The sequence below is a fragment of the Delphinus delphis genome, chromosome 8, assembly GCF_949987515.2.
Source record: "Delphinus delphis chromosome 8, mDelDel1.2, whole genome shotgun sequence".
NCBI classification, from domain to species: domain Eukaryota; kingdom Metazoa; phylum Chordata; class Mammalia; order Artiodactyla; family Delphinidae; genus Delphinus; species Delphinus delphis.
The window spans coordinates 32664513-32681795 of NC_082690.1; the positions used below are offsets into that span (position 1 = coordinate 32664513).

The 17283-nt window shown below is 38.4% G+C and overlaps 1 protein-coding gene across 1 annotated transcript in view; it reads left to right on the forward strand.

Moving 5' to 3' along the window:
* TMEM123 (transmembrane protein 123) overlaps nt 1-17283 on the forward strand; it is a 70203-nt gene continuing 52920 nt past the window's right edge. The window contains exons 1-2 of the mRNA XM_060018046.1: nt 1-283; nt 4492-4548. Of these exons, the coding sequence (XP_059874029.1) occupies nt 184-283; nt 4492-4548 (157 nt within the window). The 5' untranslated portion in view covers nt 1-183. The remainder of the gene's footprint in view (nt 284-4491; nt 4549-17283) is intronic.

Genomic DNA, 17283 nt, shown 5'->3' on the forward strand with positions numbered 1-17283 from the left:
ACGCCCTCTCCAGGCCAGGCTCCCGCGCCCTATTTGGTCTTTGGGGGGCAGGCGGTGGGAGGTGAGGCGTGCGTGGCGGAAGGGGACGCGGGGCGGGCTCGGGTGCGCTAAGGCACAGCTCTAACCAGCGCAGCCGCCACCTCTTCGGGAACCCACGCGGCCTCTGCGTCCTGCCTCGGAACAATGGGACTCGGCTCGCGAGGTATCTTGGCTGTGCTGGCCCTGGGGGTCGTGGTGGGGGTAGCGCTGCTGAAGATCATCGCCGACAGCACAGACCCGGAGGGTAAGTGGCTGCGGGGGTCGCCAGCCCCGGCTCCGGGAGGAGTCGCGCTGCCCATCGGGAGTTTCCAAGTTGGATCTGGTTGTGCAGAAAGTTCTGCAAGTCTTAGGCCGAACGCACGGGGCAGTCCTGGAGGTGACCTGATGGCCCCATCAGAGGGAAAACTGAGACTTGGGCCAGTCCCCCACCTGTCCCAAGGCCGCCTGCTTAAGAAATGGTCCAGTCCTTCCCCTCAGTTTTTCTGCAAGCAGCGGACGCAGGCCTGGAGGAGTGCGTATAACCTGTTGAGTTACCGAAGGATGGGCCTTCAGCAGGGGTTCAACTCAGTTGTTACAGTCTTTCCCCGAAGTTAATGTTTTCCTGGGAGGTTAGAGATTATCTAAGCCTTCCTTTTGTAAACGATTAGATGGATTGAAAAATATGTCTACCGATTCTTGAGCAAATATGTCTACCAGTTAGTTGCGGAACCTTTAGGCGTTTTCCGGCGTTTCATCGCCTAATTGTGTAATATCAAACCAATTATTTATAGTCTTAAGGACCCCAGACGCTTTGGGGCTCGTGTAGCTGGTTGGGAGCTTTTGGGGTGCGGACAGCGCTCCCGGGCGCAGGTGATGCTTGTGCTTCTGTGGATGGGCGCTGCCAGCCCCTCGTGTACCGTAAACACCGGCCGAGGCGGGCCGAGGCGCGTATCAGCTGTGCAGCCTTACGATCACAGCTGCGCTATTGTTAGGAGTCCACGACGTCGTCAGTAAAATCATAACAAAATGATTTTGACATTTCTCTTCTGGGGGAAGTGGAGGTGTCCCTTTAGGCCCTTGGCCCTTTGGGGACTTTTTGGATAAAGTCCTGAAAACTGATTTGCTGTGTAAATTCTGTTTTCTCTTTGTCAGCTCTTATAGAGGTCAGGTCACTGATTAATGGTCAGTAAACTAGAATAAGTTAGTTTAAATGACCCAAGTTTTTCCTGGTTTTAAATTCTATCCACTGTATATTACATTAGTTTTATCCAGCAGTTTGCAAAACCAGAGGGTTCAGGCACAACACCTGCTTTTGCTAGAATAATCTGGGTGAGTTAGACAATAACAGTTTTTGTTTGTTTTGCTGAATTTTTTTGTTTGCTGAATTGCACATGTGACAGACTGGCTTTGTAGAGCTAATTTTGAGATCATTTCAGGAAAGAATGATCAGTAAAATCATGTCCGTCATAGTTTCAATATTATGAGGTATTTTATTGTAAAAGTGGACTATCTGGAATTAAACAGTATATTTTGCTGATAATTTTATGCCAATATTTATGTGAGTTGCTTTCCATTTTTTTATTTGTTACTTTGTGAAAGTATACCTGCTTATTGTTTCTCTAAAGAATTACTGAGTAGAGAAACTGAGTGTGCTTGCTTTTCTTTTGCCCTCATAACAGATTTTTTTTTGCCCTGTTTTAATACTCACTGTTTGTTCTATTTGTTACTTGATGTCTCACTAGACGTTAATGCTATTTGGAAAACTTGGAATGCTCTACTATATGAAAGCCTTGATTTCATAAACTAGTATAACCAATGTGAGCTGGAATCCATTTCTGCAGACTATACAGTCCACCTTGAAACTAGAGTAAAGGAAGGTTCTGTAGAGGATGTCTCAAAAGAGCAAGTAAAGGTTGTCCTAGTCTTTATATGCAGTGTGTAATCTGTATAAAGTGTCATTATGAAGTACAGTGATTTTTGTCATACTAGAGCTTATATAGCTAATTTTTACTAGACACTTTTCCTGTGCTTCTCACACTATGCTAATTGAGGTCCATACTTACTCCCATTGGATCCTCACAGTATTATCCCCATTTTATAAATGAGGAAACTGAGGCTTAGAAGTTACCTAATTTATTCAAAGTGAAACAACTAATACATGTTTGATTTCAGAGGCCAGAATCTAAACTCTCAATTAACCATTTTGCCACTAAGCTACAGTAGGTGATGTTGGCTCTTCAAGTAGATAATACTTTTATCCACAATACTGACATTGCCCAGAATATTGTGGGAGAAGATAAAAACATTATTGAAATTCTTCTTTTAAAATATCCTTCACAGTCTGCTGCATAGTTTCATAAATATCTTCAGTTGAAGGAGGAGGGATACTATGAGCAAGTTAGCAAGCCAGCAGACAGGATAGATTGTGGTAGTTCAATGAAAGACGTAAGGGTGGGGGAGGCTATTAATCAGGACTTTTGGTGGCAAGTGACAGAAACCCACCTTAAACAGCCTTAGGGGAAAGGAAGAACTTTATTGACCCTTAAATGGAAAAGTCCAAGGATTAAGGTGGCTTCAGAAACGCTGCATTAAAGAGTTCAAATAGGTTGCTAAGAGATGGCCATTTCCGCTAAGAGATGGCCATTTCCGACTCTCTAGATTACATCTATCAAACCATAGGCAAGCCCTAGTTAAAGTGTTCTTAGCCTGCAGGGGAAGTGCAAAAAACAGGGACTTTCTAAAGTGATTCCCAGGCTTCAAAAGCCACCATAATGGGTAGCCAATTAGGATATGAAATTAATCTTTAATGAGCCTATGCCACTTCATGAACTTAACTTTCTTTTCTTCTATTTAGTGCAATATTCTATTTTAATACTTGGTCATTTTGTCAGGTAAAGCATCAGCCTCCTTGTTCTTAGATTGTCCATGACATTCTTTATCTCTTAGGACACAGAAACAGTGCCTGCCCATAGTAGGTACTTCATAAGTATTTTTTGAAAAGAGGAGAAAAGGTCCTAAAGCTAGAAAGAGGAACACTGCTTCTGCCTTCTTCCTCACGCAAAAAAAAAAAAAAAAAAAAAAGGGTTGCCAGGAAATCATCCCTCATAGGAGTGACAACAGCAGGTAGACAAAAACAGGAGGCTCTCGTAGCAGTCTAGGCAAAAGATGAAAGCACGTGGTAATGGAGATAAGTAGATAGAGTCTAGATCTTTTTGGGGGGTAGAACTGAAATCATTTGCTAATGGATTGCATGGTGGAGTGAGGAAGAAGGAAGAATCAAAAGATGACCTCTTGGTTTTAGGATTGAACAACTGGTAATGCAACAACTGGGAACACTGGGGCAGAAGCAGGTTTATAGCAGAAAATCAACGGTTCCATTTTGGCATTCACAAGTACAGGCTTTGGAATCAAACAGCCTGGTCCAAATCCAGACTCTGCCACTTACTAGCTGGGTGGCCTCCTCTGGGTCTCAGTTCTGTCACTGCACAACAGTGTTCCTGTCACAGAATTGTTGTGAGGGTTAGATGAGCTAATGCAAGTTACATGCTCCCCATGAGGCCTGGCATGTAGTAAGCCCTTAATAATGTTGGCAGTTATTTGCTACCTGCTGCTAAATACATCTGTACAGTCTACTGACCTTGATCTTTTTCAAGTTTAATCTTCACACTATATTCTTTTGTGATAAATGGATTATGGTTCCAGCAAGAGGAAGAAACGCACAGTAAAGATAGCTCCTTCAAAGTTGTTATTGCTTACTTTCTTTGTACTTTGAAGGTTTTTTGGGTAGGGGAAAACTATCTTTGTGAAAAGTACACAGTAATAAACTTACTTGCCTCCCATGTAGTATATGTGTTAATCTTTCATTATACAAAGACCAAAGATGAATAACCCACTCTGAATAGTTGCTTAACTGGGGCATAGAATTCTTCCAAACTTTTTCCAAATTCAAGGTACTAGCTAAAAATTCAAAGAATTATACTGAGAAGGCTTGCAATTTTAAATGAAAATCCTAACCCACTTCATCTTCTCTCCATTGTATGCAGTTAGGCATGTTGGTGGTACAAGACCTAGGAGCACCCATTAATAGTAAGGGCCCCTCCCAGGATGGTCCACTCTACTCAGAAGAGCAGAGTTGTCAGTAGCAAAAATTCCTCACCAACCACTGTGTCCTCATGTGGGTGAATGAACTTTGGCAAACTATTGTATCATTGGCTGGCACATAGTAAGTACTATATAAGTGTTACATTAGCCATATGTTTTCTGTCTTGAAAAATCCAATAATACAGTCCCAGATTTACTGACAGTTTCAAGGTATATTTCATAGCAACAGTGGCAAAAGTAGAACTTCCTGTGGAATAATCTACCCTTCCCCCACACCACCACCACCCCAGAGACAGAAAGAAACATATTGCCAGTGTTCTTAGTTAAATATTAAATGTCCTTTCATCACAGGATATTTCTTTGTTTTTATAGGATCTCCAGGTAAGAAGAATCCTATGTCTGTGGAAGACTCCAATGATAACCCAATAGGTGAGTTTAAAAAGGTCAGGAAACAGATTATCTGTCTAGGATACATAAAGTAATATCAGCTAGTCAAGTACATGTAAGCTGGTACACTGACCTGTCTTAACCATGATTTGTTCATTCGTGAATCCCTAAAGCCTACCATCAAGGGCTGCCCTTAGTGGACATCAGTAAATGATAGTTCACTGGATTAATAGTCTTTCTCAGTTTAGCAAAGATGTGAATAAATTCTGAAACTAAAAGCATACTGGAATTTATTACTGAGTTCTGAAGCACATTTTTAGGTATGACATTTTGCACTCTGCCTATAGATATGAACTATGAATATGTAAGTCTGCTGATCTTGCCGGTAGAACAAGTCACGCTAAGCTGGTCAGCCACAGTAGCCTTAATTTGCCTTGGTGGACTCCAGGGAGACCCTACTTATATTTCACCCATCAGTTAGATTTCAACCCACCCTCTTGCTTCCCTATTGAAACAATAGACGAGGCCCTTTTTGTTTGTGTTTTTGTTTTTTGGCTGCACTGGGTCTTCTTTGCACCTCACGGGCTCCTGTCTAGTTGCAGCACATGGGTTGCCCCACAGCATGTGGGATCTTAGTTCCCTAGCCAGGGATCGAACCCGCGTTCCCTGCATTGGAAGGCGGATTCTTAACCACTGGACCACCAGGGACGTCCCAAAAAGATGCTCAGGCAGTTTTCTTGTGCTTTTAGTTTGGGACAAATGGATTTCTTTCTTGATTTTCTGAGTTCATTAGCATGGAAAGATAGGAACCAGGCTGATGTTATAAATAGTGAACCATCAAGGCATGTTTCTTGTAAGCAGTATTTAGTTTATCTTCTTACTGTCCTTGTTATTAAGAGTTGACAGAGGTAGAAACTAGAAAAAGGTACACAAATCCTATCACTGGACCCATTTTCTCTACTTTTATTCAACAAATATCTATTGAGTGCCTCTAATGTAAGGACACATTACAAAATGGACCAAGCCCTTACTTCTTGGAGTTTTTGTTTGTTTTTTGTTTTATTTCATTGTAGAAAAATACACATAACATAAAATTCACAATGTTAGCCATTTTTAAGTGTACAGCCCAGTGGCATTAAGTACATTCACATTGTTGTGCAATGTCATGGAGTTTTTTATTAATTAATTTTTTTAGTGAAATATAGTTGATTTACAATGTTCTGTGAATTTCTGCTGTACAGCAGAGTGATTCAGTTATACATATATATACATTCTTTTTTATATTCTTTTCCATTATGGTTTATTCCAGAATATTGAATATAGTTCCCTGTACTATATAGGGCCTTGTTGCTTATCCATTCTGTATGTAAAGTTTGCATCTGCTATGAACATAGGGATGCATGTGTCTTTTTGAATTATACTTTTGTCCAGATATATGCCCAGGAATGGGATTGCTGGATCACATGGTAATTCTATTTTTAGTTTTCTGAGGAACCTCCATACAGTTTTCCATAGTGGCTGCACCAACTTACATTCCTACCAACAGTGTAGGAGGGTTCCCTTTTCTCCACACCCTCTCCAGAATTTGTTATTTGTAGACTGTTTAATGATGGCCATTCTGACTGGTGGGAGGTGGTACCTCATTGTAGCTTTGATTTGCATTTTTCTAATAATTAGAGATGTTGAGCATCTTTTCATGTGCTATTGTCCATCTGTATGTCTTCTTTGGAGAAATGCCTCTTTAGGTCTTCAACTGGGTTGTCTGCTTTTTTGTTGTTGGGTTTTATGAGCTGTTTGTATATTTTGGAAATTAAGCCGTTGTCGGTCACATCTTTTGCAAATATTTTCTCCCGTTCTCTATATTGTTTTTTTCATTTTTTTATGGTTTCCTTTGCAGTGAAAAAGCTTGTAAATTTGATTTGGTCCCATTTTTTTATTTTTGTTTTTATTTCTATTGCCTTGGGAGACTAACCTAAGAAAACATTGGTATGATTTATGTCAGAAATGTTTTGCCTATGATCTCTTCTAGGAGTTTTATGGTGTCATGTCTTATATATATCTAAGTCTTTAAGCCATTTTGAGTTTACTTTTGTGCATGGCGTGAGGGTGTGTTTTAACTTCATTGATTTACATGCAGCTGTCCAACTTTCCCAGCAACACTTGCTGAAAAGACTTTCTCCCATTTTATATTCTTGCCTCCTTTGTTGAAGATTAATTGACTGTAAGGGTGTGGATTTATTTCTGGGCTCTCTATTTTGTTCCGTTGATCCCTATGTCTGTTTTTGTGCCAATACCATGCTGTTTTGATTACTGTACCCTTGTAGTATTGTCTGGGAGGGTTGTGCCTCCTGCTTTGTTCTTTTTTCTCAGGATTGCTTTGGCAGTTCTGGGTCTTTTATGTTCTGTATAAATTTTAAGATTATTTATTCTAGTTCTGTGAAAAATGTCATGGGTAATTTGATAGGGATCGCATTAAATCTGTAGATTGCTTTGGGTAGTAGAGCATGGGATATCTTTCCATTTCTTTGAATCATCTTTAATTTCCTTTATTAATGTTTTATAGTTCTCAGCATATAGGTCTTTCAGCTCCTTGGTCAGGTTTATTCCTAAGTTTTGGGGGGTTTTTTTGGTGTGATTTTAAAAAGTAATTTTTTTAACATTCCCTTTCTGCTATTTCATTGTTAGTGTAAAGAAATGCAAGTGATTTCTGTATGTTAATCTTGTATCCTGCTACCTTGCTGAATTTATTTATCAGTTCCAATAGTTTTTGTGTGGCGTCATCAGGGTTTTCTATATATAGTATCATGTCATCTGTATATAGTGACAATTTTACCTCTTCCCTTCCAATTTGGATACCTTTTATTTCTTTTTCTTGTCTGATTGCTGTGGCTAGAACTTTTAGTACTATTTTGAATAGAAGTGGTGAGAGTGGGCATCCTTGTCTTGTTCAAGAATTTAGCAGGGCTTTCAGCTTTTCACCATTAAGTATTATATTGGCTGTGGGTTTGTCAAAAGTGGCTTTTATTATATTGAGATATGTTCCCTCTATGCCCATTTTGGTAGAGTTTTTATCATGAATGAATGTTGAATTTTGTCAAATGCTTTTTCTGTGTCTATTGAGATTATCATGTGGTTTTTGTATTTTCTTTTGTTGATGTGGTGTATCACATTGATAGATTTCCGTGTGTTGAACCTTCCTTGTGAACCTAGGATGTATCCCACTTGGTCACAGTATATGATCTTTTCTATGTGTTGTTGGATTCAGTTTGCTAGTATTTTGTTGAGAACTTTTGCATCTATGTTCGTCAAAGATATTGGCCTGTACTTTTCTTTTTTAGTGGTATCTTTGTCTGGTTTTAGTATCAGCGTGATGCTGGCTTCGTAGAATGTCTTTGGGAGTGTTGCCTCAAGAGTCTTTTGGAAGAGTTTGAGAAGGATCAGTAAAATTTCTTCTATGTATGTTTGGTAGAATTCGCCTGTGAAACCATCTGGTCCTGGACTTTTGTTTGTAGGGAGTTCTTTTTTTTATTACAGGTTCTATTTCACTTCTAGTGGTTGCTCTGTTCAAATTATCTATTTCTTTTTGATTCATTTGTGGTGGGCTGTATGCTTCTAGAAAGTTGTCTGTTTCTTCTAGTTTGTCAAATTTGTTGTCATATAATTGTTCATAGTATTCTCTTATGGTTTTTTGCATGTCTGTGGTATCAGTTGATATTTATCCTTTTTCATTTCTTGTTTTATTTGGGTTCTGCCTTTTCTTCTAGGTCCTGGTTTTATTGATTTTTTCTATTTTTTTAATCTCAATTTTATTTATTTCCTCTCTGAGCTTTATTATTTCCTTCCTTCTGCTGACTTTAGGTTTTGTTTGTTCTTCTTTTTTTTGATTCTTTTAGGTGATAGGTTAGGTTATTTTTTGAGATATTTTTCTTGTTTCTTGAGGAAGGCCTGTATCGCTATGAACTTCCCTCCTAAGAACTGCTTTTGCTGCATCCCATAGATTCTGTATGGTTGTGTTTTCATTGTCACTTGTCTTAAAGTATTTTTTAATTTCCTTTTTGATTTCCACATTGACCCATTGGTTTCTTAGTAGCATTTTGTTTAGTTTCCATGTAATCGTTTTTTTTTTCATATATCTTTTCTTGTGGTTGATTTCTAGTTTCATGTTGTTGTGGTCAGAGAAGATGCTTGAAATAATTTCTATACTGTTAATTTGTTGACGTTTGTTTTGTGCTCTAGTATGTGGTCAATCCTAGAGAATGTTCCATGTGAACTTGAAAACAATGTGTATTCTGGGTTTTTTGGATGTAATGTCCTGAAAATATCAATTAAGTCTAACCGTTCTATTGTATCCTTTGGATATTTGTTGCCTTATTGATTTTGTCTAGAAGATCTGTCCATTGATGTGAGTAGGGTGTTAAAATCTCCTATTATTATTGTATTTCCATCTGTTTCTCCCTTTATGTCTGTTAGTATTTGTTTCACATATTTGGGTGCTCCTATTTTAGGTACATATATGTTGACAAGTGTAAAAATCCTCTTCTTGTATTTGTCATGGATTTTTATTGTTGTGGGTTTCCTAATGCTCCATGTAGTTCATATTCTCAGTTGCCTCTGGGCTTGCTTTTTATTATTTCTGCTGTACATAGTCAGAATATACTTTTATTCTAGTTACAGTAATTCTACAGAAAAATTTTCAATTGGAAAAAAATGACTAGATAGATTACCCTAAATGTACTTGTGATTATTATTGGGCAGTTGTGGGAATGGTTTTTTGTTTTTAAATACTTTACTCAGTTGTTCAGTGTCTTTTCCTATTGGACTTTTTTCCTCATTTTTAAAAATTCAATTTATTTAAACAGACTAAAAATAAAGCACAGTTCACCCTTTACTCTCATGCCCCCATCCTCAGTCTCTGGCAGCCACTGATTTGTTCTCTGTATGTATCTATGGGCTTGTTTTGTTTATTTTTTGAATTCCACATATAAGCGATATTATACAGTATTTGTCTTTCTCTGTCTGACTTATTTCACTTAGCATAATACTCTCACAGTCCATCCATATTTGTCACAAATGGCAAGATTTTCCTTCTTTTATATGGCTGAATAATAATCCATTGTGTGTATATACCACAATTTCTTTATCCATTCACCTATCGCTAGACACTTAGATTGTTTCATATCTTGGCTATTGTAAGTAATGTGAAATGAACATGGGGGTTTGCATATCTATTTGAGTTATTGTTTCTGTTTACGTCAGATAAATACCGAGAAGTGGTAACTGAATCATACGATAGTTCTATTTTTAATTTTTTGAGGAATCTCCATACTGTTTTCCATAGTGGTTGCATCAATTTATGTTGCCACCAACAGTGCATAAGGGTTCCCTTTTGTCCATATCCTTCACAACAGTAGTTATTTCTCATCTTTTTGATAATAGCCATTCTAACAGGTATGATGCAATATCTCATTATGGTTTTGACTTGCATTTCCCTGATGATTAATGAAGTAGAGTATCTTTCCATGTACCTGTAGGCCATCTTTATGTCTTCCTTGAGAAAATGTTTATTTAGATCTTCTGCCAATTTTTAATTTGATTGTTTTTTGATGTTGAGTTGTATGAACTCTTTATATATTTTGGACACTAACCCCTTATTGGATATATCATTTGCAAATATTTCCTCCCGTTCAATAGGTTGCCTTTTCATTTTGCTGATGGTTTCCTTTGCTATGCAGAAGCTTTTTAGTTTGATGCAGTCCCATTTCTTTATTTTTGCTTTTGTTGCTTTTTGTGTCAGATTCAAAAAAAGTCATTACCGGGCTTCCCTGGTGGTGCAGTGGTTGAGAGTCCGCCTGCCGATGCAGGGGACACGGGTTCGTGCCCCAGTCTGGGAGGATCCCACATGCCGCGGAGCGGCTAGGCCTGTGAGCCATGGCTGCTGAGCCTGCACGTCTGGAGCCTGTGCTCCACAATGGGAGAGGCCACAACAGTGAGAGGCCCGCGTACCGCAAAAAAAAAAAAAAAAAAAAAAATAAAAGTCATTACCATGCCAACATCACTGTCAAGGAGCTTACCACCTATTTTTTGTTCTAGTAGTTTTATGGTTTCAGGTCTTTTGTTCAAGTCTTTACCATTTTGAATTTATTTTTGTGTATGGTGTGTCAACCTTAAAAACTAAATAGCCAGTTATTTTACCAGCAAAATGAGTTCATTTGGGAACAGCAGACTAATTGTAATTCAGGACAAGCAAAATATGGTGAATTATAGGCAAGTCTGGAGAACAAAGGAGAGACGCATGCTTTTATAGAGGAAGGGAGGAAGTTGGGGGGGCCTGCTTCAAACAGAAGTTCGCTGGAGCAGAGCAGGAGTGCAGGGTAATAGCAGCTTCTCATTGGCTGAATGTGGTAGTTTCTCATGGGCTGGGCTGTTACTGGGCAAGGAGAAAATCTTTCTTCCTTCTTCTGCGGCATGTAAAGTAAGCTTCTTCCTGCTGGGTCTGCAACTGGCAGTGAGAGGTAGTGTATGACAGCTCTCCCTTCAGGGATTCTCAACTCCATTTTTAAGTAAGAGTTCCTTTATTTATTTTCACATTTCCCCCTGTTGATTAGTATCTTTCCTCAGAAGCATCACTGATCAAGAGTCAGATTTTGGTGATTCTGTTCCTTGGTTTGAGGAAGGTCCTTTCCTGGTTGTCATATCCCACGTTGGAGGGAAAATGCACAAATTGGAAACTGTTGAAGCTACATTTGAGTAACAGGGAAAGGTAGGAGGGAGAACTCTCAGACACTTCTCATCTAAAGTTTATATCTTATCAAGGTCATAGCATTTGGAGATCATCTCAGAGTATTGAGTTAGCATTTCCTCTGTTTGATGCAAAACCTCTGCAGAGATTTGACAGGCAACCAGTACAAAGTAGAAAAATAATTATGCAAAACAAAAGTAACAGGACAAATCCAAGTTATTTGATGATTCTAAACCATAACCCTAGACCCAAAGGTAGCCAGCTGAACAAATCAAGGGACCATGGAGAGAGGTGAAATTCCTTGTAACCAGTACACTTGCTCCCTGATCTTGTACAGTTGAATTTCTGTCTTCCCAGAGACATTAATCCATATGTGACAGGGAGTATTTGCTATTACACAAATGCCTCCTTGCTCAGCAAGTAGATAAACAAAGGCTATATGATTGTCCAAAACTACCTTAGCCAACGAGTCATGTAATTATTGTTAGGCAGCTACTGCCTTGGCTGTGGAGTTGGCTAGCTCTTCTAATGTTAGGGAAAGATTTTTGAATATGCATTCCCTGGTTCTTACCCCAACCCATGGGAGAAGGGCTCTCCCTGTGGAGGCAAACCCAGAGTCATGTGTGCTTCCTGGAAGTTCCTGTTTAAGGCAGCCATGGAGGTTTAATGGGGAGAACAAATGGGAGGCTTCTGATTTGTTACAGATGTTGACAGTTAAGTGTCCCAATAAGCATTGGCCTCCAGTTCACCATCTATCTAAACATTCATACACCCATGAGAAATGTCATCCACTGCAGAAAAAGATAAAACCAGGTGGAGCAGAGAACTCCATCTAAGGTCTGGTTCTTCATTAGCTAGAATTTCCTGATTGACCTTTTCAAGCCAAGGGTCAGAGGAATTGGGATGACATTCTGTAAGGTACTATCCTAGCCTAAAGGGGTCTATTCTAAAAGCCTTGCAAAGAGAAGTTTGCCGGCTTGTATTTCCCTTGGGTGTAGGAAAACAGATGGTATTTTAATAAGGAAAAGGGTGTGGGAGAGTTAAGGTCATACAGTTGGTGGAGGTTTTTTATTGAACTAGTATTGTTATGGTTGGAGAAAGATTGAAACAAGGCATGGGAACACTTGCATGTAACAGCCTAACCAAATAGGTAACACCTGTAGGCTTGTAGGTATAATTGACAGTGGCATTTGGGACTAATGAGAAATTAGTTACAGGTAAAAATGATGGCTCTCCAACATCATGAACAGGTTGGAGTATCTAGTGACAGATCCAGCAGTCAGAGAGGTTTCCCCTTTTGCAATACATTGGGAAACGCAGATAAGAGAACTGTCTTTTCAAGAAAGAAGGGGAGAAAAAGGTGTATACCTGTACAGGCCTGGTTCAGTCATCTTGGAAGAGCTGTCTCCTTCAGGTGTCATCTGCTTCAATTCCTGTAAATCTTTATTTTCAGGTCACCAGTTGGTGTACCGGTCCAGTTAGTGTTTGATGCTTTCTTGAGATGTGATGTGTTAAATCCAAGAGTCTATATTTTTGAAGTTTGGCAACACAAGGGTTGGTTAACAGTACCTGATAGAGGCCTTTCTAGTGGGGTTGAAAGGAGTCTTTCTAGAGATGTCTTTTCCAATAGATGAAATCTCCAGGCTGCAGTGTGTGTTGTTTGAGGCCTTCATCTCCCAGGAGTGCACTATGAAAAGATTGCTCTACTAAAGTATGGTTATTTTTGTGACACACAGTTTAGGATGCTAACTAGAATTATGACTGATAACATCATACCAGGACGTATCAGAATTTTATACAATTTCTAGAACATTTATGTTAATAACATTCACCCATGCAGTATAACTTAAAAAGGTTTATTATCGTTTATTTGACAATGCTTCCCATGTAATTTAACATACCAAATAAGCCTAATTAGTTTAATATCTCTTTGTAAAGAGAGAGAACAAATCTTTTGAGATGTTGTAGGAGCTCTGGAAATGCCCAGGGTTACTTTCAGATCAAAAAGACATTATTTAGAATTTGATTTTTGGGAAGTTTGTCAAAATTATCAAAAGGTTTTGGACACTTGACTAAATGAAATCACAGATTATTATAAAGCAATACTTCATTATCTAAAAAGTTTACATAGTTCTGAGCAAAACTTAGTTCTTTTAAAATTGAGAAGACTCTGTTTTCCCAAGTAATCAAAGACCTGATTAAGATAACATGAAGCACAGGAAATAATTTTGATAAAACACAAAATCTTTGCTTTCTAGGCAGGTTACTTAAAAGATAAGAATAAACCTTTCACAGAATCTTATCAGGAGCAGATCAATAGTCCAAGCAAACTTTGTTCTTTTAGTAGATGAAAGAAAATTAAGTTCCAGTTTTACATAAGTACACCATTGATATTAAAGGTTATTTTTTTAAACCCTTAGAACAAATTTGTTCAATCTTACCCAGCTTGATCACACATAATACTTCTTTCCCAAGATTCTCTTTCCACAGACCTCCTACAACTTTCTTAATATCCCTTCAGATTGTGTTCTGTGTTTTTTCCTGTTTCCCTTTCTGAAATAACAAGCCTCACTTGAGGACAAATTACTTTCTTTTCTCTCAACAAAAAGACATCTCTCATGCTTTCTTTTACCAAGAACGCACATCCTAGTTTTCTTGCATATGGAGATATTTCCCTTATTATTTCTAGTAGCTTTAATTATGTTGAAGCATTAAAATTCTTAACACTAAGTAACCTTAATTTCTAGTGAAAGTAAGAAAAAGAACTGTGAACTGTTAGACCAGCATTCTTTAGATTGGTCAGTTTATGAATATATTTCATAATTTCTAGAAACATATGCTTTCTCATAGTACAGTTTTTTAGCATGGCACAAAACGTGTTTAGAAAGAGAACTTAATATCTTTAGTGACTCTATAAAAGAAAGCCCAAAGTGGATAAACCTGGGTTCAGTATTTAGTGTTTCAGTGTTGTATCTTATTTGGAAATGATTCAGGTATTCAATGAATTTAACTTAACTCATTATTTAACTGAACTTAGCAAAACTTTAAGGTTCCAGATTACCAAAAGATTTGGGGAAACTATTTTAAAAGTTTACCCAAAAACTTTGTATTCTGTGTACATCTATTTACTTGCTTTTAACAATTATATTGAGATTAATTATGACAATCTGATCCTACTAAGTTATTTTTCTTGCTGAATGATCATTAAAGATCAATTCAGTACTTTGAGAACAGCTTCAGAGTCTGAGATGATTTCAAATACCCCTTCTAGCACAGGGAAATTTATTCTGAGGGGAAAAAAAGCATTGCCTCAAAATATTTTTCTGAAGAGACCAGATAATACAAATATTATAAAAATGTTTTGTTCATTGTGTAACATTTTCCATAACTGTTTTATTCCTTTTATATCCTCTATTTTCTCTTTTGTAGTAAAACACTTCTAGTCGTCGAAAGGTTGTCTTTTGAACGTACTGTTTGCCAATTTATTGGATGCAATTTAGCACAGTTTTTTTGGCACCAATCCCAAAAGGAGAACAATGTCTTTGGGGAATCCTGTATGATGTGTATTCCAGGAATGTGCTGTTGGGAAAAGTGGAGACAGCCAGCAATACTACAGCATTGGTGCCTATCACTTTTGTAGGACTCACCACATTGGATTCAACAAATCCAATTTTTCTCTATTTTGTTTGTTTTTTTTGGTCTCTGTCTAAGTTCTATGAGTGGTATCTATGATTTATTCATCCTGGCACATAATACTATGCCTGGTACATATAGTAGGTATGCACACATGTTGGTTGAACTGAACTGTGGAACCAAGTACATATTTTGTAGTTGCTGATTTACCTTATCAAAGAACCATTATATATGTTTTTCAGACAAGACTGGTCCATGCCCCAATCTTATCCATTATCGTAGCTGGATTTTTTTTTTTTTGTTTATAGAGTAAGGTAGATACTGGAGGTCAAAGAAACAGGAATTAAGGTTACTTTCTAACTGTACCACCGAATTATATGTAACAGTTCTATTTTTTTTAATATGCTCTAATCATTATTTGAAGACAGACATACTTTTGACATTCTTTTGTGCAGGGACTTGTTTGATGATTTATAAGCTTATAGAGAAAATAATTTCCCCCATTTCATGTACAGTCAGGGGCTTATAATTTAGGGTCTGTGGATGGATGGGTTTATTCTTCATGGTGCAAGGAAGGCACATGTCCAGATTATTTTTCATAAAAGGGGTTTGGGCAAGGATACAAGGAGATGTAACATGGTCTAGAATGGACGGTAGGTCTCAGAACAACAGCTCAGTATCATTCAGGATACAACCTTCTCCTCAATCAGTTAGCATCAGTGCTTTCCCCAAAAGGGGAATCTCAGAGGTTAAGGGTATCACTGTCCAGTCTGAAGCGCTTTTCTTGGGCATAATTTTACAAAACCAGATTCAAAGCAGTTGATCTTCCTTAACGTTCTATCCATACACAATTGCCTTTGGCTTGGTAACCCATCCTTGGTACAGTCACTTGGGCTACTCTAGTAGGGTTGGCTTTATCCACAGACCTGGCAGGACCATAGCAATTTTGAACAGATGGACCTGATTTGGAGGTTAGATTTCTGCAGAAGAGGGCAGCGGAAATTTGGGAACAGCTTACTCAAGTAATTATTCCAATTTTTACCCCCAATGGAAACACTAAAAGTCTTACTGAAGTGGAAAGAATTTTACTTCAGATATATAATCCCATATTCCTTACTACCTTCTTATAGTCACTTTGGGTAAAATGTTTTATGTGTGAAAGAAACATTAGATGGAAACTTCCTGTTAGGTTGTAAGCTGCTATAAGACAGGAGCCAGTTGGCCCGACAGGTTGCCTCAGATGCAAATGGTGTTAGATAGACAGACAGACAGACAGACGTGTAGGTACAGATATTGATACTTGTTTCTAACTAGAGAGTTGATGTAGGAAAGAATTTCCCTGACCACTCTGAAGGATTAATTTGTACTTAAGGAACTGCTTCTACTTCTCAAAGACTGTTTATTGTGTTCAACTCATGTTTTTGAGATTGCATTTGAAAATTGCTGGTAATTTTTAACAGCATCAGGTTTTGTCTCAAGGAATGTAGAGTGGGAAATCATGCAATATTATGTTCAGTTATATAGTGAACAGATGTTTGTTTTGACTGCCCACTTTACTATTCAATGTTTTAGGCACAAGGCATACAGTGATAAATAAGACAGATTAGTCCCTGCTCTCAAAAAGTTTATAATCAGGTGGGGAGATACAGACTATAAGGAGATAAACAACTAAAGAAGAGGATTTCAGATCATGATTTTTAGAAATAAACAAGGTGGTATAAATATGTAAATACATAAACAGGGTAATGCAGTAGACAATGACTGAGGAAGGGCTGCTTCAGACTGGGTGGTCAGGGAGGACCTCTCTGAGATGGGGTCATCTGAGCTGAGCCCTGACTAACAGGGAGGAGCCAGCCCTGCATATACCAGGGAGAGAGCACTGCAGGCAGAAGGAATAAATGGTGCAGGTGTGAAACAGGAGTGAGCCTCTTGTGTCCAAGGAGCACAGGCAGGTCATGTGGCTGCCTGCAGGTCGTGTGGCTGCCTGCAGGTCGTGTGGCTGCCTGCAGGTCATGTGGCATGCAGCCGTGGGTGTACACTGCAGTTATGTTATCACATATAGGAAATTCTGAAGTGTAAATACAGTATTTAAGATGTAAGAGTTGTATTTTGAAACGTCAAAAGCAAAGCAGGCTCCAGAAGAGGAGGCCGAGGGATGTGGATTCTGCCAACTTCATTAATTTTTCTGGGTCTTTTTTTTTTTTTTGGTGGGAGGTGGGTGTTATTTCTTCAAGCATTAAAATGCTACAGTGATTCTAAACCACTATGCACCTTCATACTCTGCACTCAAGACAGCAGGTGTAATAATAAATTGGAATTGTTCTGGTGTTTTCTTTCCTGAAGTGTGCCTCTATCCTGAAGTTACAATTAGGAGCCAAATGAAATGCTTCCAATTCAGATCAAGA